The sequence below is a fragment of the Coloeus monedula genome (assembly GCF_965178545.1).
Source record: "Coloeus monedula genome assembly, chromosome: 20".
Lineage (NCBI taxonomy): Eukaryota > Metazoa > Chordata > Aves > Passeriformes > Corvidae > Coloeus > Coloeus monedula.
The window spans coordinates 5,881,779-5,904,949 of record NC_138800.1 but is presented as its reverse complement, the minus strand read 5'-3'; the positions used below and the strand labels follow the sequence as shown (position 1 = coordinate 5,904,949).

At 41.0% G+C, this 23,171-nt stretch overlaps 1 protein-coding gene across 1 annotated transcript; it reads right to left on the bottom strand.

Moving 5' to 3' along the window:
- CRCP (CGRP receptor component) lies at nucleotides 1-23,171 on the bottom strand. The gene is made up of 6 exons (XM_082294515.1): nucleotides 23,038-23,171; nucleotides 20,390-20,426; nucleotides 18,690-18,788; nucleotides 16,423-16,517; nucleotides 8,643-8,700; nucleotides 1-1,647 (listed from the first exon to the last, which is right to left on the bottom strand). The coding sequence occupies exons 1-6, from the start codon at nucleotides 23,043-23,045 to the stop codon at nucleotides 1,504-1,506; spliced, it is 441 nt and encodes a 146-aa protein (XP_082150641.1). The 5' UTR covers nucleotides 23,046-23,171; the 3' UTR covers nucleotides 1-1,503.

Below are 23,171 nucleotides of genomic sequence, written 5' to 3'. Positions count from 1 at the left end.
GGAAAGGGCAGATCAAAATGGAAACACTTGCAGCCCAAGGCTGCAGCCTGGCAAACAACATCAGTGGCTGCTGTGAATAAAAATGCTAATTTTCAAATTAATTGCATGTCTTTCCATGCTATGATCCACTGATCTCTCTTGTTTCCTTTCCCATTCACAGGGAAAAATATATATATTGATGTATCACAAAACCATCAAGGACCTTCCCCCTCCAACACTAAACAAACCCAGTCTAAATGTACTTTTAGTCTCCAGCCTTGGAAGGCATTTAATGTAAGATAAATGATCTTTAAATATATTTTTCCAATAGTTTTCTTTCCTCTCCATGCATCAAAGAAGCTTAAACACCATGAAAATGAGTGTGACAAATCCCCCAGACACTGGAATTTATCAGTCCCTTTCATACACCACACAACTAAAGCTCAGAAAGCATAAACTCTTTGCATAAAAACATAAAATAAACCCATGACCGAGCTGAGGAGGGAGGGAAAAGTCAGATATTCTGACTTCATCTTGCCTGTAAGTCACGAAACTCCCAGGATGTACTTAAAATTTTATTTCTATTTCCAGTACATCATCATAATTATAAAAGAATGGTCTGCAGCCACAACAGAAACCAGTGGCTGACTGTGTGTGGATACTCACACACAAATGATTTATTATAATCAACAAGGCTTTCAACATGAAATACTTGATCCTGAAATCCTTAATCAGAGAAAAAAGCTCAGGAAATTCTGCTTCATCCAGGACTGACTCTTGTTTTTCCAAACCAGATTAGGAGCTCAGTGTTGGCTCATTTATTCCTCCATCACAGGAGTGCCTTGTCTGTGTGTAAATATTGGAATAAATGTTCAGAGGGAAAAGAGACACCTCAATATTCTGCTGAGCTTTGATTTCACAGCTTCAACCCCTCTGAATTCAATGCAATTTGCTGGGTGATCTGGATTTCTTTTCTTGAGGAGGGACTGTCAGACATCCTTAAATTGCCCTCCCTCAGATCCTCTCAATTCCACGATGCCACGATTTGGGAGTGCCTGGCCAGACCCCAAGCAGCTCCTGTACATCCCTGCCTGTGTTCAGCTCTGCAAAGGGCCCCAAAAATTGGCTTTGCATGGCAGCCCCTGCTCTGGAAGGCACTTGGGCAATTGCAAAGCTTCTGAAAGGAATTCCCACTGCAGCACTGCTATGCTGATTCAAACACTGCCTATTCAAATGTCCAGCTGTCCTTCCATGGGGAATGGAAAAATCCCAAAAGATGCTGAGCCCCAGCACTCCTCAGGCTGCTCCACTACAAACTCTGGCACTGTCACCCCTGTTTATGACAAAACACCCAAACAATAATGTCCTTTTCCCTGCTTGCTTGTGAACAGTTGGTTCCCTCATCACCTCCAAGTCATAAAAATTTGAATATATTTTACAGTTATGTCCAACACAGGATTGAACTGGTATCAAACCCAGACTGGTATCAGCTGGTTCTCTTCTGAAACTGCTGCCAGGTGCCTCCTATGCCTGGTCACCTTTGTCTTCTGTTGCCATTGCCGAGTGTCTCTGCTGTTCCTCTGGATCCCCTGGCAGGATGCTGGTGACTGTCTGGAGGAGTGACTCGATCTGCTCCTCTGTCAGCCTCTCCTCGCTTTCTTCCACCATCTGCAGGTCAAAAACAACCCCCATTGGCATCATTAAATCCACACTTGCTCCCTCAGAGAGAAGGACTCAACTCAGTGGGGAAGACTTTGTCAAGACACAGCCTGAGCTCATCACAAAAGCACTTTACAAAGCAGAGCTCTTGCAGTATTTTGAAAAAAAAGAAAGAACTCCATTGTTAACCACGACAATTGGCACTCTGTAATGAGATCCTGCTTTCTTTACAGCAAGGAAAACATCACACTGGGAACAGCCTGCCTTATCCTAAAGCCTCTCTCAACCATGTCCTGAGCCTGGCTTTTCCTACAGCTCAGATGCAGCCCCACCTTTCAGACCTTCTTTCCCCAAGTTTCGGTGTTTTCATGGGATACCCTGAGAGAGGTTCCCTGAATCTTGGCATCTCATGCAGCACCTACACTGGAAATAATCAGCTCATAAAAGAAACCACCTCATCCTGCAGCAGCTGTACTCCACTCGAATCTGCTTGGATTGGGAGATTCCAGGATATAAAGACATTTAAAAGCTCTGAGCAAAACAAAAACACTGTCATGAATCAGCTCCATGATTCCAGAAGATTAATTAGGGATGTACTCCCACTGTGGAGCTGTGGCAAGTTTTACATCACTGCTACCAGTGAAACAACTGCCCTAATTTTTAGGCAGCTGTTAAAAGGAAAAAAAGCTTGTCAGAGGACTGGAAAAGCAAGTCAGAAGAACTCTTCAAACAGAAATGAAACCAATTAGGATTGTGGGGTTTGAGTTTTCTTTTTTTATACCAAGTCCTTGAAAATGGCCTTTGAAGAGCAGTGATTTATATTAATGCTGGTTCCAAGTCAGTGCAGGTTTAATCAGCTCTAGCTGTGAATTGCCAGCTCTTCAGATGCCTCTTGCCTTCTGAAAAGCAGAGTGGGACATTCAGTTAATTTCTGTTTTTCTTTGGAGTCCTCTGAGCCCTCTTTGCACAATCTGATCATCTTTCATCAGAGTCATCCACAGATCCTGGCGTGGAAGCACACACAGAGAGAATCCACTCCTCAGCAAAAGGCAGACAGTGAATTTCCATTTGCAAATGACTTTCTGGGGACTATTCCCATCAAAGGATGAAATTCCCTGTGGAGTGGCTTTCCAAGCACTGTTAGCTCAACAACTACTGTAGGATACTGGCTTGAACAGCAGCCCTGGCTCTGGTTCCCAGCAGCTGCTCCTCTGCACACCCTGTGCTCAAACACAGTCAAAATCCTCCTGCCCTGGGTGGAAGAACCCCTGCAGGGCTGGCAGCTGACTCCTGCCAGGCAAGTCCCACAGGGAATCATCTCAGCACACCTTGGAGCATCAGCATCACACCACAAAGTGTGGAAGTTGTCCCTGTCCCTGGCAGGGGGGATGGAACTAAATGTTCTTTCAGGTCTCTCCCAGCCCAAACTATTTTGGGATTGTGTGACTCCATGATAAAATCTGTTCCACCCACTCCTTGGTGCCATCGCTGCTGAGAAATCACTCCTCTCCAGATGACCTTTGCTATTAAATTTCAGAGAGGATTATCAGCCTGGCTTTCAGACTGGATTATGGGGTTATTCATTCTTGTTACACTGGGTTTTAAAGGTGGGGTGGGTGCTGTAGGAGCAGGAGCTGTACAAAGAACCAACCCAGGTGCTTTGGACAGGGAATATGCCTCCAGGTAGGATGACTGAACCACATTTGTTACCATCCCTCAGAAAAATGGCACTTGGCCTTGTTTAGATTTGATTTATGGCATGACATAAAGTCCAACCCTCTTTCCATTTTAATTTTATCTATATCTGTATCTCCGCTCCCTTTTTTCCCCTCCACCTTCTCCCTCAGGTGCTGGCAAATAAAAACCAGGGAGTTCTAGATCAGCACCAGCTCTTAGCAACTTCAGAATTTAAGGCAGAACAAGTCTAATCCCTGTTTTCTTCGCTGCTCCCCAGTGACTCCCAATGAGTAATGCCCCAACTCCCAGTATGAACAACCTCACTGATGTCAATTTTTCTGGCAGAGCATGAGGCTGACAAACTGCAGGGACAGACACTGCAGCTCCAGGGGTTGCTCTGGCAGCCCCAGAAATTCCACTTGAGCACAAAGCTGATGAAAGCAAATCATCTCTGGTGTTTTAGATGCTCTGGTGCTGTAAGTGCTGTCTCATTAAAACGTTGTGAAAAGCATCTTTAAAGGGAGATGCCTGCACTGAGGAGGGGGTGGAGCTCCAAATTCCCTTCTGCTGACAGATCCAGAGGGATATGGGAATTCCTTCAACTGCTCCAACAAATCCACATCTTGGTGCCTCTCCAGCAGCTCACACACCAACAGACACAAATCAACATTTAGCAGGATGGACAGACAGCTTCTTAGTCAAGTTGATTCTTCAGCCTTATTTTGTTGTGATGTTATTCAAGATTTTAAAGGATCAAAAGCACAAACTGTGAAAATAAATTTTTTTCACTCTTCCAGGAAGTGAAAACCAGCCTGAGCCTGATTTATGAAAACATAAGCAGTGAGGAAACAGCAAAGCAACGAGCCAAAAGGGAAAATTCAAGAATTAGGCACAGACAGCATGCAGATAAAGAGGCAAATGAAACTGTCCTAAAAGAAAACAGATCTCGGGGGGAAGAGCAGGTCACTCAGAGGCTCATTCTACATTCAACAGCTGTTCTCCCAGCCTCCTGATTTATAACTGTGAGACAAAATACTTCTGATGCTGATAGCACTAAGAAACATGGTGCTGAGAAGAGAAAGGAGGTGCAAGAAGACCCCCCCAATTGTACTCCAAGTACCTCCTTTTCCAGCAGCAATTTCACCAATCTTGGAGAAAATCTCCAGCAAAAAGCCTTGCACTCAGCTGAAACTGCTCAAGAGCCAGACTCAGCCCATAAGCAGCCAGGAATGCAAAGTTTATAGTAAAGAAAACAAAAATGCAAATATTTGAGCTGAGTGGATGAGCTCAGATGTTGATGTTGGCAGTGCCACACAGCCCAAATGGGAATAATTTCCCCTCACAGATGGTGCCATGTGAAAAGTTTGGGGTATTTCTGAGCAAAGTGCTGCTGGCCCTCAGTATCTGGAGATTTGGGTGAGGGCAGTGTGACAGAAATATCATTTATGCATTAAAAGCCCCCTGATGTCCTAAATAATTCCCAAGTCACGGCTGCTTTTCAGCATTCAAGGCTGTGCTATCCCAAAATAACTCCAGGGGTTTAGGAAAAATTGCTGCAGCACATCAATGTCATTCATAAACACAGAGAGTGTGTGTTATCTGTGAAATGTGGGCAGGATAATTCCCTCAGCTCAGGCCTCTCTAATCATTTCTATTTCACCCAAATTAGAGCAGTTTGTTACTCCATTTCCATTGCAACAGATTCATAAATGCTCCCATTTCGTTGCCACAACGCTCTATATCTAATCAAAGAAAGAATCAGCAAAACTTTATCAATTAATTGGTGTAAAATTCTCCCAGCTCAAACTAAAAGCAGCATGCTCCCCCCGCAGCTCAAATTTAATTTTCAGAAATTAACAGCCAGCCTGTGAAGATAATCCTGGGGATCAAAGTGTTTCTTCATAAATTAAGGTGCAAATCTATGTTCGTAGTGCCATGGACAAATGTGAGCAACAAATCTGTCCCCACAGACACTCAGGATTGTCTAAATTCCTTTTCTTACCCAGTGAAACAAGGACAAATATCCTTAATTCAAGCCATACCTTGTCTTTAGTGCTTACCCAAATAAAAGCAGAATTTAAGAGACCTCATCCTCCTCTCTGTGCTGCTTTCATGCTAATGTTTATTTGGTTTAGTCTCCAGAGACAGAACAATAAATAAAGAATGAAGAATAAATAAAGCCACATTGAAGAACCCCCAAAAGTCCTGAAAGAACTGAGAAATTCTCTCAATATTTGGTGGGGAACAAACCTCAGCATCACAGAAGAACCTGTGGGTTAAAAGCTGTTGTTTATTTGAATAATAAGCTAAGAATTCTATTTAAAAATAATCAGTAATAAAGGAAATGGGGGCTCTGATCATCTCCAAAGCAATCAAGCACATCATTTAACTCCAGTGTAGGAGGGAGATGTTTGATGAGAAAATCACTGTTATTTCCTCTTTTAAGCAGTGATTTGAAATTGCTCAGCCCCACCACACTAATAGGAAAAAAGCACATTAAAAAAAAAAGAAATAAAAGACTGAATGATTAGATTCATGTCCCTCAGAGATAATTAACCAAGGGGAAGGCAAAATACATTGTTGAGAAAATAAAATGTTTAAAGCCTCTTAAGATCTTCTGTTTTCCAAAATACTTCCTGTTATTATTTTCCAATAAAAGCCAACGTGCCAGCCTGGTTATGCACACAGGAATGAAACTCTCCAAGGTGGAAATACAGCTTTAAAAAGCACAAAATTCAAATCTGCTTTTCCACTCAGAGAGAAAAACGTGGAGTAATTTGTTCCTTAAAAAAGATGATGCTTCATCTTCAAGCCCACCAGCATCAAGTAAAGTTGAACCACTCTCATGGAGACATGAAAATCCCTCACTTTTTATTTCCTCCTTTTGGGAACCACTGAGCCAGGCCCAACATATGTTAAAGATTAAAACAGGAGGTCAAGATAGCAGCAATGTGTACAGTGATTTACCCTGTGGGGTAGGAATTTGAATTTCATGCTCCTTTTGTTGCTATTGTTGTTGGAAAATAAATCCTGGCACAGAGGCTGGAAAAGACAAAGATGGACAATGGCAGCAATTTATGCATTAAGGCTTACAAAAGACCTTGATATCAAAAGATCACAACAGAAATTTGCTTTTTTAGCTGCAAAATTACGTTATCAAAATGGATTTATTGTTTGCATACAGCTAAAAATAGGGAATAAAAAAAAATACAGAATTTTAGTAGAGGCAGAGAAAAAAACCTAAAAAGCTGGAAAGGCAAAAAGCAGCAATAATTATAATTATCCTCTCCCATGAGCCTGTCAGGTAAATCAGACTCCATTCTGTGGTCAGGCTGCACTGAGTAAAAGTTTGAGACATCAAAACTGAGCAAGTGAGAGACAGCTTTGACTCGTCTGGCATTTTGTTTAAAGCTTTCTGAAAAAGAAGATTGATGTGCCCCATTCCAGAAACTGCTCAGAAGTTTCCCCCATCATTTATTTCTGATTCAGGTCCAGCAGCCACTCAAAGCTTTGGAGAGGCAGGGGCAAGTTCAGTGAGAAGAGAATCAAGGCCATTTTAGAGCCAAAATTCACTTCTCAGCAGGTTGTGTCTCATCCATCAGCTGCAGGGAATGGACTCTCCTGCAGGAAATCTGTGTGTGGGTGACCTCTGTGTTATTTTATACCCAGAGAAGGCAGATTTTGTGTGTTCAGTGATTGCTACAACCTCTGTCCTCATCAAAAGAAGGCTCCAAGCCAGCAATTGAACAGCAGAATTATCACCTTGCTTCTCCCAGGCTCTGGATTTCAGTAACACCACCAACCTGCAGTTCCCCAGCAGTCCCTGAGCTCCAAAGGCTTTGATGGAAGCGCTTTCAGATGTGCTGCGATTTTGGGGAGGCTTCATCTGACCCAGTGTTAACAATCCAGGCAACTCACACCACTGGAATACTGATCTGGGGGAAACTTGCCCTGGGAATTACAGGGGAATCACAGTGGAACAGGAGCAGCTGCATCCCCAGTATTTCCATGAAGATACAAATTCAGGCGAAGCCCCCAAGGTACAAATATTACATTTTTCACAAGTTGTTTTAGATCATCAGAGAAGGGTTTGGATCAATAATGAACTCAAATCTTGTGTCTGTGTTCTCTAAGATTCAGCAATTAGTTTTATTTAATTTGATGCTACAGAACTTGGAATATCTGAAGTATGACACTCTACAGACACCTGATAGAAAGGCCCCAAATTCTTAATTTTCTTCAAACATGACATGGGAGCAAACTATTTTCAATATTTTATGGGTAGGTAGGGTAACAATGAACCAGGTAGGACAGGAGGGAAGAGACAGACAAAGCCATGCAGTCACCTGAGAGCCCAAGAGATGATTGCATTTAAAGAAGGGAAGAAAACCCTGCAGATGGCAATAAAATAAATCTGTCTGAGCACATGAAGCTAACAAAGGTGTGAGACAGGCTCCAAATCATGGCTTCTAACTTAAAGCCTTAAAGCTCCTGCTTGGGCTGCTGATGGACATTGATCTCCTCAGCCACAAAACACAGCATTAATTCCTCAGCTGGAATCATTCTTCTGAGATGCCTTCAGCATTTTAATCTCTGCTCCTTGGTGACAGAAGAAAAATTGTCCTACTGGTCCCTCTTTAATCCTTCCCTTTTTTTGCAGCCAAATAGGATCCTGTTCCTCCTCAGCTTGACTTCAGGGGAAGATTGCAACCAGATGTTCTTAATGCAAGAGATCTTTCTTGAAATAATATCCCGATTATAACAATCTCTTTATTACCACAGGGGTTTGTATTCCTGAGCAGATATTTGAGAGAATGTAAGCACCTATTTCTATGTAGTGACAATCCCTCTTTACATCTGAATTATTCTTAGATTGACAATGGCTACTTTCCATCAAAAAGTCTCTTTACAGCCATTTTTCATTCGGCATCACTGCTCACTTCTTTTTAGAATTTTTGACTTTCGTGTAACCCTGCCATCAAAACAATCAGGGAAGATGTCAAAAAATGAAGTATTCCATCACAGAGCTGCAGCAGCAAAAAGATTAAATACATTCTTATTTGCAATACTTTAATAAATCACCTTTAATGACTGCTTTGGGCAGTTTAAATGTGTGACACTGAAGCAATCAGAGGGGGAGAATCTGTCTGAGAGGACTCTGAGGAGGGCTCTGACAGGAAACTGAATGGATTTGAAACCGTGGATGTAAAATGTGCATAAAGGGATACATTCAATCACTGGCCATGAGAAAGCAATTATTCAATTGATCTCCAAGGTTAAAGCTGCTTCCAGTTAAGCTTTGAACAGGCCCAGGCATTGTTACTCACCAGCTGGATTTCCACTGCAGTCACAGGCCTGTGGTTCAGCAGCTGCAGCTTTTCTGCCCTGGGTAAAAGCACAGGGTAAGACAATCCACATTAGTGAGTGGTTTGAGGATCCCCTCAAATGCCTGGAGTGATGCAAACACATTCCTGATAACTTAGGGATGAAATGTCACTGCCAGGAATAACCCTGACTGGGTTTGCAGTGTGGCTCAATGGCCATGATTTGCATATTTTAATATTCTGGGTACTTTCCTGTGTTTAGCCACGCTGCTGTTGCCACCTCCAGCCCAAGGTGGCAAGCAGAGACTCTTAGATCATTACTGTGCAAGCATTAATTAACTGCTGCTTTGTTAATGCTGTGCAGAAATGTTGAACAACTTAGGAGAGATCAAAAACTTCTGCTATAAACACACAACCACAAGAACAATTTTCATACCTAAGGAGTTACAACCCCATCCAATGGCAGCCACTTGTTCATCCTTTTAGCCCACTGCAAATACAAAGCTACAGCAGGGAACTGCAATGTGCAAAATCAAAGCTTGGAATTTATTACTGTTTATAGGGCATCTTTAAAGTGTATTTAAGCCGATTCTGATGGGTTTTCCCCTGGGGGTTGTTTAAAAAGGCAACCTCACAGCTTTTAAGAGAACACAGATCACTCCATGTTTACAACCAACGATTTCTGTGTGTCTGGAGATACCTCAGAGATATAATTTCATTTCAAATGGCCTCTGCCACTGCCTGCTGGATGGTCCAGCTAAAATGTCCATTTTAATCGTGACTTTCAGCTTCAGAAGAAAAGCCTGTCAATTTTCAACACAGCATTTGTGAGATATTAACAATTCCTAACAGAAAGCTCCAAGAAATGCTCCTATTTGTTTATTTATTATTCGATTTCTCTGCTTTTGGAGAGCCAAAATATGTTTCCACTGGTGAAGGGAAGCAGGGAACACACCTCCTCTGTTTTCCCAAGTTAATCACTCGGATCTATTTGCTGTTTACAACATGAGGCTCTGGAGAGCACGGCTGGATTGAGCTCTGAACTCAGAGCACTGCTGGCTGCTTTACTGGCAGAAAGATGAGGTGTTTCTAACTGCTGCCATCTCCCATTGTCATAAAAAACAGGAAAATAACCTCAACAATGACAGGATATGAGCATTCAAATCCTTTACGTGGAAAGCAGGTGATTTAAGGAATCAACAAGACAGAAAACTCACTCGTGTCAAAGTGAAGCTAAAGGCAGCACTGCCATGCAAGCTGAGTAAAGAACATGAAATTATCTCTTTACTGTACAAAAATCTGGCCAATTCAGCTGGATGTGTGGCAGATTTAATGGTTTTTCCTCCAGAGCTGGGAAATTCCCTGCTTTGGTGCCTGCTGGAGGCACAGCAATGCTACTTTCAGTGTTCTTTGCTTTGCTCCCTGGCCAAGCAAGTATTGGTGCCTCATTTTCCAGAGCTCTCAAACAGCTTCTCTGAGGATCCTCCTTGTAAAAACCTCCCTCCTCCTCCTCCCCCAGCCCTTCTTACAAAGCCAGACTGTGTGATGAATTCATATTTTACCCAAATTTCTCTTGCACTGCCACTTCTGAGATCAGAGCCTTCTCAAACAACTCCTTCTTCTCTTTTGTAGCAAAGACACATCCCAATCCTACAGCTCCACTGCTCCTCCAGATAAAGCAAATTTGACTTTTACTAAATAAATTTCCTCGTCTTCTTCTTTTCAAAGTAATATCCTTGAAATTCCCTGCCAGCAAAACTCCAGAGCCAAATAAAGAGGATCAAACAGCAAAGCCATTTCGTGGCTGAGCTAAAGAATGCAAACCTGATTTATCCAGAGCTATTTTAAAGCAGGTAGAGCTGTGTTTATCACAGGAAGATTACTGGCCCAGCAGCAAGCAGAAGTAAATTATCAACAATTACACATTGTGACTAAAACAATCAATTAGTGAAACTGCTCCTGTTTCCTGAAGAAATAGAGGGCACAGTAAAAAAAAGGTCACCTCTCCAAGACTTTTTGCTTATAAGCCATTAACATCACTCTAACTCATTAGGGAATAGACAGAAATTTTACATCAGGCCAAACAGATCCTAAAAACATCATTTCAGGGTATTTGAAGTTTTTAAAAATGTGTACAGAAGAATGAGAGACAACTTACAAGTGATTAACACGTTCAAACGTGTCAGCTGAAGGATTTCATGCCTGGTTTTGATCAGCAAAGCTCCCTACTGGAAAATGATGCAGAACATCACAAAAGAACAAGCAGCAGGGTGCAAAAAGAAAATCCCCAGAAGCTGCATAAATGCCATATTTCATCTAGAGCTGCTTGTGCAGTGCGAGCACTAATTAACACTCCGACATAATGATCTTTAGAGATGTTAATATGGAATTATGAGGTAAGCAATGCATCCCCTTGAAACAAACACTCACAAAATGTCTCTAAATTTCATTTAATAGCAAACTGCATTGCTCAGCCCTCAGCAGAAGGCAGTGGTTTGAGTTGGAGCTCTGTACCCACTGCACCTTTTTAATACTGATCCCAAAAATTAACAGCTAGGACCAAGCTCTCTGTGTACCTGGAATTTCCTGACAGCACATACACAAATTAAAACCTGAATAACCACAATTTCATCAGAGATTAGCTTTAAGCAGGGCAACCACGCATTAGGATCAGCCCTGACTGCAGTGTTTGGCATGGGCACACACATAAGCCTGAATTTAGTTTATGCTCCATTAAATCTAAAAAGTAAAATTAACTTTTTCCAGCTCCCATGAATTCATCTTGACACTTTATACAGCATGCATGGCACACTGATGCTTGTTAAATAAAAAGGGGAACTGTCCCATTCATCCAAACTGAAGGTGAAGAACATTTTCAGCTTCATTGCCCCCAAACTTCAGCATCTGAATTTTCCCTGCTCTGCCTGAATTTTGGTAACAGTTTGGAACACGAAAGCTGCTCATTCAAGAGAAGAATCCATCCAAAAGATGAGTGACAGTTGAAAGCAATTTTCTCACATAAAAACAAGATTCCACTAATCAGAGTTAATGGTCCGTGCTGCAGACTTGTACAGGACCTGCCTGGTGAGAAATCCCAAAATGGTAATTAATGCTGTGGGGCTGAGCCTGCAGCCCACATCCTGCAGCTCTGAGACTCAGCTGGAGCCAAGAGCAGCTTTTCCAGTGGAGGGAAAAACACTCTGGATACGTTTGGGGACACACACAAAGCTCAGGCTCCTGGGGACAAAAATGTGTGCTGTTAAAGGGGAGGAAAATGAGTCTGAGGTCTGTATGAGGGGAGAGTGTTGGAGGAGGTGAAGATGTTGAGTTACATCCTAAAAATCCTAAAAAACAGATCCGCAAGACAAAAACCACCAGTGGGTTGTGTTCAAGATCACACCAGAGCAGACAGAACAGACAGCACATTCCTACATTGATACATCCATTCTTAAAAATAACACAAATAGTTCCATGCTCTTGTGGAAATTCAGACAAAATGCACTATTTTCTATTATCACTGAGCAAATTTTGGCAGTTTATATTTTAACCAAAATCTCATAGGTGTGTTGGTATTGCCCATTTTTTAATCTACTGAACTCCCAGAGTGTTTTTCCAGCAAGAGGTCTGGGTAAGGAGAGAACAGTGCCAAGATCCAGCACTGAGAGCTAAAAAAACCCTTCAAACATCTGTGCAGAGGCAAATTTATCCTCAGGAATGGATGTTTGAGAGTTGCTAGGAAAACCATGAAGTAACAGCTGGACACATAAGCAGGGGTTTTATTCCTGCTGGAAATATAAATCCCATAGTCCTGAACCAACCATGGCAACTCGTGTTTGATGTCTGAATCCTGAGCACGGGGTCTGGCTGAGGGAGGATTTTCCCAAAGTGGGAAATCACAGTGGGTGCTGTGATTCTCCACAGGGATTCCCACTGGAAAAGCTGGAATAATCTTTTTAAAATCTCTTAAATGATGCTGTTGTTCAATGAGCACCATCCTGACTTGCTGTCGAATATTCATTTTGAAAGCTCTGGAGGAGACAAAAATTACAAAGCAAATCCTTCAGCCTTTCATATTGCAGAGGTTTGTATCTGCTGTAGTTCTTGGCAGTCATGAGGGAAAATACTTTCTAAAAGCACTGAAGATTTTCAGCTCAACACTTCCTCGACTGTGTTGATTTCAAGACAAAAAGGGCAATGTTCCTGTCCAGTTTTTAAAAATTTATAATAATATGCAGTGATTGGAAATTTGGTCATTCCAAAATTAGATCCAAGATAGGCTATCAGTAACAGGAAGGAGAACAAGTATTTTATTTTTTTTTATTTAACCATAATTACAGAGCTCCAGCTTAATAAATGTTCTTTTCATGCAATGCAATTCACTATATCTTACAAAATATGAAGCCATTCCAGGCACTAAAACTGGAAAATTAGCTGCTAGTGGCAAACTCTATTTCCAAGTACAACATGGCTCACTGAACTGGAGCTTTAGCCAAAGCTTGAGGCCTCAACAAGGTAATAATAAAATTCATTATGTGGGTTCAGAGCTTTAGCTCTAAAAATTTCTCAGTTCTACAGTTTCAATTTTACCAAAATAATGATGAAAAGTTATGGAAAAGCTCTTTTACCACACCTTAATTGTATCAGTGAAATATCTGTTTAGATGGCTTTGAATTTGCTCCATTTAGTAGGCAGCTCTCTGAAATTACTCTGGAAGATTTGTTTGCACACATTGGTGTTTATTTTTAAAATCTGCTTTTTAGGAAGCTTTTTTTTTTTTGTGTCTGGAACACTAATGAGACAAATCCATCACTAAATGGATGCTGCTCTGTTAACCTGGTATTATGAGTGGCAAATATCAGTGAGAACAGAAAGATTTGAGGTGATTTTCCAGGAACTGCAGGATTTCCCAGCATTTTATTATCAGTCCTCTCACTGGAGCAGGGACACCATTTGCAGCCTGACATCCTGCAGGGTTGTGGAAGGAAAAATAAGAATTCCCTTGATTCAAAGCTCTGCTGTGCCTCAATTCCCGCTGTTTCCCTGGCTGCTCTCTCTTCCCAGCTGGGGATTCTCCCATCCACGAGCACAACCTAGTGCTGAGGGCAGCAATCACAGGCTGAGCAGGGAATGTCACAGCCCACAGGCGGAGCTGCAAATCCTTCTGATCTCCAAAGCCCCCGTCTTAGGAAATAGGCTGAGCCTAATTAAGAACACCAACACGCTGCTTAATTTGTTTCCCCTCTGACTAGAGGTGGACTCATGACAAGGAATTTAAAGGGCAGGGAAACAGCAGGGGGTGATGGGGCGTTTCTGACCCTTTAACCAGATTGCTTTGTCTGAGGACAGACCCCAATTAACACAAATACATCTTAAATCTAATCAGCTACCTGCAGAGACAGTGTCTGACCAGCTTAGAGAGCACGGTTTGGGGTGCCTTACCCAGAAAGGAAGCAGCAAAGAGAGACTGGAGTTCATTACTCTTAGTGGGAGGAAGGTCATTACAGGGATCATGCAAGCAAGGTCCTGGAAAAGCAAACACTGCAGATCCTTCCTCTCAAAGGGAAGAAAGCTCTCTGGCAGATAGCTGGAATGAAATCCCTAAACACCACCTCCATCCCACAGAATGGAAACCATCAAAGCCTTTAGTGTCTCATTTATTTAACAAGAGCAGCAGTGTTGAAATGACCTTGCTTAGGAACCCAAGGGTAGTTCCAAATTGCCTTGGAGGCATCACTGTTTTAAGTGGTTTAACATGAAGTGCTTTAAAGAGTAATTGCACTCCACGTGCTCTCTGTGGTTTTGGGTGAAGGGGCTGCCAGATGGGCCCTGGCACTTCTGGCTTCAAGGGGCTGCATGGAAAAGATCAGGAAAAAGAAGTGCCTGGATCACACTAAACAACTGTAGGTTTTATTTTGCAAAGCACGTGGCAGAGTTGGGAAGTTCTTTACCAGATGCGAGATTAACAGAGTAGAAGTTGTACAGGATGCTCACAGAACAAATCTGAATTCTGCCAGGTCATAAATAGAGTACACTTGTCACCTACAGCAGGGGCTGGCTCTTCACTCTCATCCTGCTGCCACTATGCACAAGAAATGATTTGGGAATAATTTCCTTGCTTCAGTGCCTAAGGAGAAGGACAGACAGGATGATACCTAAACCCAAAGGCACCTCAGAGCACCCATAAAAAATTAAGCAGTCAAAAAGCTCATTTAAAAGCTTGTAACTATTCCAATCTTTACAGCTCACTGAACAAGCAGGTGTGGAAAGGTGAATATTTGGGTAGATCTACAAAAGTGCTCAGCACTGTGGGAGACAGAGAATTTGCAGCTGGAAGTTTCTCTGTTATGACTGAAATTTTTTAGTATTTCACTCTTGGAGATCCCATCCAGGGGAGCAGTTGCAGTCAAGGTACCTCAAGTGGTAACACTAAGAATTAACCCTCAGGTCCTGGTCAAATTCTACCTGAAAGAAGTTTAGAAATGAGCTTTAAACAAAAATAAACCCTTTGATTTTTAATGTGAGTTTTACACCTACATCATTCAGTTCCTTCTCCTCTGAAAAATCCTACTCTGCCTTTTTGCTGTGCTACATCCTTCTGCTGGTTCCTCCTAAACTGCTTACTTCTCTTCAAAAAGGGCTTGTTTACATTAGCAGAAGGGAAGGATGCTCACTACTACTCAAGAAATAGTTTGCTGCCGATTTTAAGACACTTTCAGTGCCATATTACCACCTCCTTACACCTCTAGTATTTTTATTGCAGAGAATTTTCTTTTCTCCATGCTCCAATACCTCCAGAAAATAATTAGGATACTTTGCCCACTACAGAAACGAGTATCCTGCTGTATAAAATGAGCTACAGGAGGATTAAACACTGACTTAACTAACCTGGCAAAGAAAGTACTCCAAGCACAATTCCAACAGCCAGGACAAAATTCCCAAGGAGCAGCATCCCTGTGTGTGCAATGCCAGCAGCACCAGAGCTGTGCTGGATGTGACTGTCTGTAGAGAGGGGGCACTGAAAGTCTAACAAAGAGCTGACAATCTGCTTTCTCTGCTCTGGACAGGGTAAAAACTTGCCCTGCAGCACTCCAGATGCTCTCACTGTGCATTTTGTGCCAGAGCCAAATGAATGAAAAGCCTCTTTCCTAGAGGATGAACGCCTTGGGAGTCCTCCCAGCAGGGAATAAAACCACTCTGAGTTGTCTCTCCAGCATAAACTCCTCCTTTGAAATGAAGGAGGAGTCATTTAGAAGCAGCTAAATATTGGTTTTTTTCTGCTTTAAAAGCCAGAGGAGTGATGAGAGCTATCCAAACAAGCGGCCAGCTGATTCCATTTCTGTTTCTATCAGGCTTCAGTCCCACTCTGCAGAGCTTCAAGAGGATTATGTGCTTCAAGAACAGGCACTCACACCACTGCCTAAGAGGAAAGAAGCCCTTGGAATCTTGTAATTGCAAAGGAAATATTTTCTTTTCCAGGCAGAACTTCCTAAAATAAGAAGTGGATGTTCAGCTTCATTAGAAACTGCTGGGGGAGAAGGGAAGGTTGGTTGATACAATATTTAAATAATTGAAATGTAGATCTCAGAGATCCTGGACAAACAGAACATAAATAAAAGATGGAAGTACTCATCCATGAGCAAAGGAAAAGATGTTTGGCTAAGCATTTAAATAATGCCAGAAAATACCTAAAATCCATTAATCAGATGATCACACTGTCCACAGGGATCAGTTTCTCAGCATTAATTGAGTTTTTACTTCTGTTCAAAGGCACAGCTCCACTTACTTGGTTAATTTATGGTCTTTCATTGCTACCAGGAACTCTCTGACAGTCTCAGGACTCTGGTACCTGCAGGGTGTTTTTGAAATGTACTTCAGTGTCTGCAAGGGACAGAAAGGAAATATGTATTATTTCACACTTGTTTCACCAGTTGTGTATGGAACAAGTACTCTGAAAAGTCTCCTCAGCATTGAGAAAAATTGGAAAATCAATTCAGGTTTGGAAATCAACTTTATCTGAGCTGTTCAAAGCCCAAAATTGCAAGTTGAAGAGGACAGGAAAGGAGTGGGTTTTAGGTTTGTCTGCTAAAAAAATCCTCTTGCTGTTTGTGACAGACATTTGCTTCCTTGTTTTGCTCCTTGTTTGGCTTTTGTCTTTTAAAAGCACACAGGAAAGTTGAACACAATTCATCCTGAAACCCACATTCCCTTCTGCCAACTTTTCATGTGCTCAGTGCCAGGGATATTCTCACTGCCAGCCCAGAAATCTCTCTTTAAGTTCTCTAATCTATGGTTGTTTTCATCCTTTACCTGTATTTTTGGCAATTTAAAGTTGATAGAAGCAGATTGGCTTGTTATGAAATCTGCAGGGATATTGTGCTATTAAAAAATGTTTATCTGACTTGAGACAATTAAACTTTGATCCATTTTTTACATGTAACACCCACCAACCTCAACTGCCTTTGACAGCAGATGTTCCATTTATTTGCTTTCTTTAAAACAACAACATTGAGCAGGTGGATAATGGAATTACATGACACAATATAATCTGACCTGAGTCAAAAAATCAATCTGTTGATTAAAAAAATGCACAAAAATTCCAGTTCACAGCTGACTTTTCACTGGAAGTGGCTTAAAATCTTCCTGAGTATTTATTGTTGCTTGAATAAAACCCCAAAATGAAGAGCTGTAAATAATTATAATTTGTTATTCCTTTCTATAAGCCCTGTCTGACCTTTTCAGATAAAATGAAGTTGTCATTCACCACCAATGACTGAAATGAAATTACTATATTGTCATGTAATATAATTATTTCACAGGAGTAATTTCTCTTCCAGGTTCATCTTTTCTTGGCAATTTCAAATTGATGAAAATGCCAAATATATAGAAGAACAAAGCTCCTTTGGAGTTACTTCAGTGCCAACAGATCCAAGTCTGCAGGGAGCTTGTGAAGAAATACAGAAACAATCCTGCAAGATGAAATTCTGCTTTCCTTTCAGTCAAACATAGAAAATACACCCAGAGTTTACACCAGCAGCACACCCAAGCCTCCTATAGGTATTTAACACATAGAATAACAAAGCAATTAAAGATTTCAGGTACATCTTGATAAATTTTACTTACAGGATCTTCCTCAGCCCCTTTTCTAGAGGTACAGGAAGAGACTGTCAGTCTCCATGAAGATTTAATTCAGATTTTTGGTAAGCCCCTATTTTGTTGAATGCAAGGCTTAGGAATTACAACTCTGTACCTTTTTCAAACAAAACCAGAACTAAAACAAAACCAAAGCCTAGGCCAGATCTTATCCACATGAGTAGTTTCAGTGCTCAACAGAATTACTCATGCAAGCAAAGGCAAAGTGCTTTCAGCTGCCTGTCAGTCATGGTGCTGCTCACGCAATTCTCCAGCACACACACAATGGGTCTCACTGCAAGGCTCTGGGAAGTTGCTAATTTGGGATATTTTAAATGTTGGTATTTGTATTATAGAATTTTAGAATTCCTTCCTAGCAAGGGATGAGATGTTAATTACCAACCTGGCATCCAAGTGATGTTATTTGTATGCGTGGTTTTGCGTTTCTTTGGGTCAAAAAAAAAATTTAAATGATCTGTTTTAGCTGGGAATTAATTAGTTTCTATTGACAGGATTATTAATTCTGTTAATAAAAAAATACCATGTGATCTGTGCCTCAGCTTTGAAATCATCAGCTTAATTATCAGATCAGGTGATACCATAAATTCACCAGATGACAGCAAGTTCTGCCCTGTGCCTTAAAAGGATGGAATATTTAGAATTGAAAAAATCCTAACAAAACCAAACAGTTGCAAACCAGGGGATTTGAAACTCTTTTATAGATTTTAGTAACAGCAGCTAACTCTTCCCTGACAGCACAGTTACCCTACAACTTCAACAAAGTGAGCACAGAAAAGTGGCAGATAAAACATTTGAAATTTGGGGGAAATTTGATTCCAAATTATTCAATATACAACCCTGAGGATGTGAATTATTGCAGCTTGAGCTAATGGGTAAAAGGACTTTCCCAGTGCTACTCACCTCATACATGATTGTGTTCAGATTCTGCTGCCCAGAGCTCTGCTTGGTTTTGCCACTCTCTTTACGCTGCTGCTTGAGATCAGTAAGTAACTGGTACACCTAAAGAGAAAAAATAAAGTGGTTTAGAGCATCTGAGAATATTTAACCTAAAAATATGACAACAGGAAAATGAAAATAAAAAATAAATATGTTATATTTTCTAGAAAATAAATATATAAAAAGTTATATATTATATATATAATATAAATATATTTTATATAAATATAAAATATTTATAATTTAGATTTTATACTATATAATATACAATGTTATATATAATATAGTATAAAATATATAATACAATATAAAATTTATACATAAAATATAATAAAACATCAATTTTTATATAATGATTATAATTATATAAAATTGTATATTTTATATACAATTAAAAATGAAAAAAACCAAAAAAGAGCAGGAAAAATCCTATCAGCCAACCAACAAAAAATGTGTGTCTGTTTTGGTGGATGGACCAGCAACTGAAATGAAAAATGTTTTGGCCCCAGAGTGATGAATAAGGATGTAAAATGTTTTTTTAAAAGCTGTGACTGTTTTACACAGATGAATGAAACTTTTTCAGATGTTTTGCTTCAGGCTTTGCAGTATATCCAGAGTCAAAACCCAGAGCAAAGCAACAGAGCACTTCTCACTGTTAATCCCCTCATGTTTACCTGGCTGCACTCAAGATCCAGCCCCAAGGGAATTATAAACTGACAAGTCCAGAGAAATAAGAAACCAAACGTTTCTAGACAGTGAGAAATACAACTACAATCAGCTGCAGATCCTGCAATTGCTTCACACTGCACTTCCTACGAGAAAGGAACACCTGCCAGTGCTGAAATCCCAAACTCAGGCCGTGAGCTTGGACAACAAACACAAAAGGACAACTCCCAAGCTCCCACAAGAACTGCAGGGAAAGAACTCTCTGTGCAAAGCATTCCCTTGATTTACAGAATATTGACTTTGCCAGTGAAATTGCAACAGGGAAGTGGAGTAAATGGAAAGGTATCAGTAGTTTGAGGGGATCAGTGCTCTGAAAAGCTGTATTTGCTACGTTTTTCACGTTTTTAACAGCCAGGCACTGAACACCAGTTTGGCTGACATGATATCATCTATATCTTAGAGGAAATTTAAGAGAGTTCTCTCCAAGTCCTCATTAAAGCCCATTTAACAGCCACCAGATGCCTGCTCTGCTGTTTGCAGACAGATGCAGCTCAGGATAAAATACCTCGAGGTTTATTGCAGAATAGAATGAAACAGCTGCAATAAAAACCAGCTTCAGCAATACAATAACACAGACAAAACCATGTGAGTTACTAAAACTGCTCCAAAAATTACATTAATCAGCAAAGCAAAATATTTCCATTACCTGGCTCAAGTTAAAACAACATTTCCTCCCTTAAAATGAGAGAGAAAAACACCTGCTTTGGAATAATCTCACAATACAGGAACACAGTACCCATTACTAGCAAAACCATTTCCAAATCTTGTTAAAAAGCTTTTTTTTTTTTTTCCTTGAAAACCAACCAAATGCAAGGAGGAGTAAATCCCCTGCAGGTTTTGCTGATTGCCACTGCCAGTTTTCAGCTTCCAAAGATTATACAAGGGACTGATGACAGCTTTTAATTGCTGCTTTAAAACCAGAATGAAGACAAACTTACCTCAAAGTTACTCAGCAATGCAGCATTTGCATCTTTTCTAAAAGGAAAAATGAAAAGAGTTAATTACGTCCCAAATGAAACAGTTTGAAGTTTTTCTTTGCTGAGTCACAGACACTAAAAGAACACAGAGTTTTTTAAAAAAAATAAGTAAAAGCCCCAAGGCATCTTATTTTAGTGATTCTACAATTGCCGTATCTGGAAAATATTTTTTTCCATACTGTCAGTAGAATTATGACATAAATATTGAATTATGACATAAATATTTACAGTTTGCCCCATAAATCATAAGACACTTGTACAACACACTCCTTCCACTCAGCCACCCCATTTTACTCACTCACCCAATTTCACACACTCAAACCAAATTGCTTTGCTTCTTCCTTAGAAAAAAAGCCTCTGATTTTATTCAAATAAAGACTGATGGGAAATAATTCAGATTATACACACTATTTTCCTTATTAGTCAAGAGCACACAGTATTTTAGTACCATGGACATATGTGTGTGTATAGACACAAACAGGGCTTTAATTCATACGTGTGGTACTGAGTAAAAAAACCCAATTTATTGCATTTTCTCTTTATTTATTCTTTCCATCTTTATGTGCCTATTCCTATATTAGAAGGGCAAGGCTGAGTTTCTCATTTTTCACTTTCTCAGTCACAATTAAGCAAGAATCCTTATCCAAGGCTGGCAGGGTGACTGCAGATCCAAGCACATCATGACTTTATTCCTCCTGGATATTGTAAATTTATATATTTAAAGTAAAAACAGGGAGAAAAACTGCCACAGAACATCCTATATTTCCTGAACAACACATTCTGCTGAGCAGTCAGTAGCCACAACAACAGAAAGTTTCCATACAAAAGGAAAAAAAGGCCTTTCTCAGGTCTGTGCAGCAGCTTAGGAAAAAGAAAAAAAAGAACAAAAAAGGTACAATGTGTTGTTAAGCACCGCGAATCGTCTGAATAGAACTGTCACGTTCATCACTTTCAAATGGTAAATGCATCCACAAACTTCCACAGGTTCTATCATTGTTTTTAAATGAAAAGGGACCTTCTAAAATACGCTGAGACGAACTTCAACTTCCATTTCGCTGACCCGAGTGAAACTTCAGCAAGTGAGCTCAGGCACGCATTAGTTTTTCATTCATGTTTTACAAACCATATATAGCTTTTGTTGTTAGGTAAATGCAAGTCTTCAGAATGTTTGCATTCAGCCGGGCCCTACAGAAATCCCCACGGATCAAAGACATTCTATAGGGAGAATTACATATGGAATTGTTCGGCTGAAAGGCTCATATGGAATAAATACATCGCCATGCAAATGAGGCTGCGGAATCAAGCTGAGGGTAAGAATGAAATTATTTAAGACAACTGCTTTCCTTTTTTCATTCCAAACCGCTTTGCCATTCAGAAAACTGCCTTTTTTTTTTCACTCCTGCCAATGAGTCAGTCTCAAATCTTCAACAATTCTGTTGTGCTGAAATACCAAAATTATAAACTGATAAACTTTTGCAGTAGTGATTCAAAGGAATCCACAGCAAGGTACTGTAAGGTATGTTCAAGCAGTCCTGTGTTTAAAGGAGTTCTGTGTATCAGTAGAAATAAAATTTCCTTCGGTCCTGACTCACAGCTACCAATTTTACAGTCAGGAAACAAGAAATTCTAAACAATGAATTGTAATGTATATTTTAAGCAGTCAGCTATACAGTTCACTTAATTTTTATGAGAGTAAGACTTCACCAGAAAGGAAAAAAAAAATTCATGGTAATGCCAAAAGTATGAATACTTTTTAGAGCTAATAAATTAATATGAGAAGATCTTATAGTAGAGAAGATTTAATGATAACAAAGCATCCCTGGGTTACATGGCTGCAGGAGCTCCGTGACTTTGGGGGATACATCCCATGAGTGCCCCATTCATTAGATAAATGAAAATTAAATGAAAATTAGAAATTTAACCAGCTCCACAGAACTCGTGAGATTTTAACGCTTCAAAACAGGTCAAATCCTATAATTTTGTGCCTGAAACACGTGGTAGGAAAGCACAAAACGCTGCCTGGTGTAACAGCTCTGAAATATCGACCAGCCAAAATTCCGACTCTCTTACTGTGTTTGCAATCGCTGGCACAAACCCCTCAGGTTTTTCCTTCTCCAGCATTTCCAGCTCCTGCACAGAGCTCACGGGAATAACTCTCCCCGAAAAGAAAAATTCCCATTTTGCCTCTCCCAGGGCAGAGGGAGCAGGAGGGGGACAGGAGGGGATGAGAGCAGGATTCATGCCGAGCCACGCCGCCTTTCGCCCCAACAGCTGCTTCAGCTGGAGTTTTAAAGAAAATAAACCCCTCAGATATTGACCAGAATGCCTGAACTCACTGCTGGGGGCAATGAACCCCTCATGGATTTATTGCACCCTCACACCCCTCACGTACAGGCCCACATGGATGTATCCCCCCCCTCACACCACACACAGATATACCTATACAAACCCCAGGCCCATACAGATGTACCCCCACGCCTCATAGAGATATACCCCACACAAACCCCACAGAGATGCACCCCCGGCCCTGCAGGCCCGCTGTACCCACGCAGGGTGGCTCCGAGGCCCGCCCGTGCCCTGCGTTCCCCCCCCCTCAGGCCCTTCCTTACACCTCCATCTTGTCCTCCCCGGCGCGGCCTCCCCGAGGATCCTCCCGCTACCCCCGGGCACCCGCAGCCCAGCGGGACACGGCGGAGGAACAGCGGGGCGAGACCCGGTGGAGCTGAAGGAGGATTTGGCGGCC

What these genes read in the sequence shown, in the direction of transcription:
- CRCP (XM_082294515.1), bottom strand. An exon ending in TGAACACAATCATGTATGAG is followed by an intron (nt 16,518 to 18,689) that starts GTGAGTAGCACT and finishes TGTCCCTTGCAG; the next exon opens with ACACTGAAGTACATTTCAAA. An exon ending in CTGCAGTGGAAATCCAGCTG is followed by an intron (nt 1,648 to 8,642) that starts GTGAGTAACAAT and finishes TTTGACCTGCAG; the next exon opens with ATGGTGGAAGAAAGCGAGGA.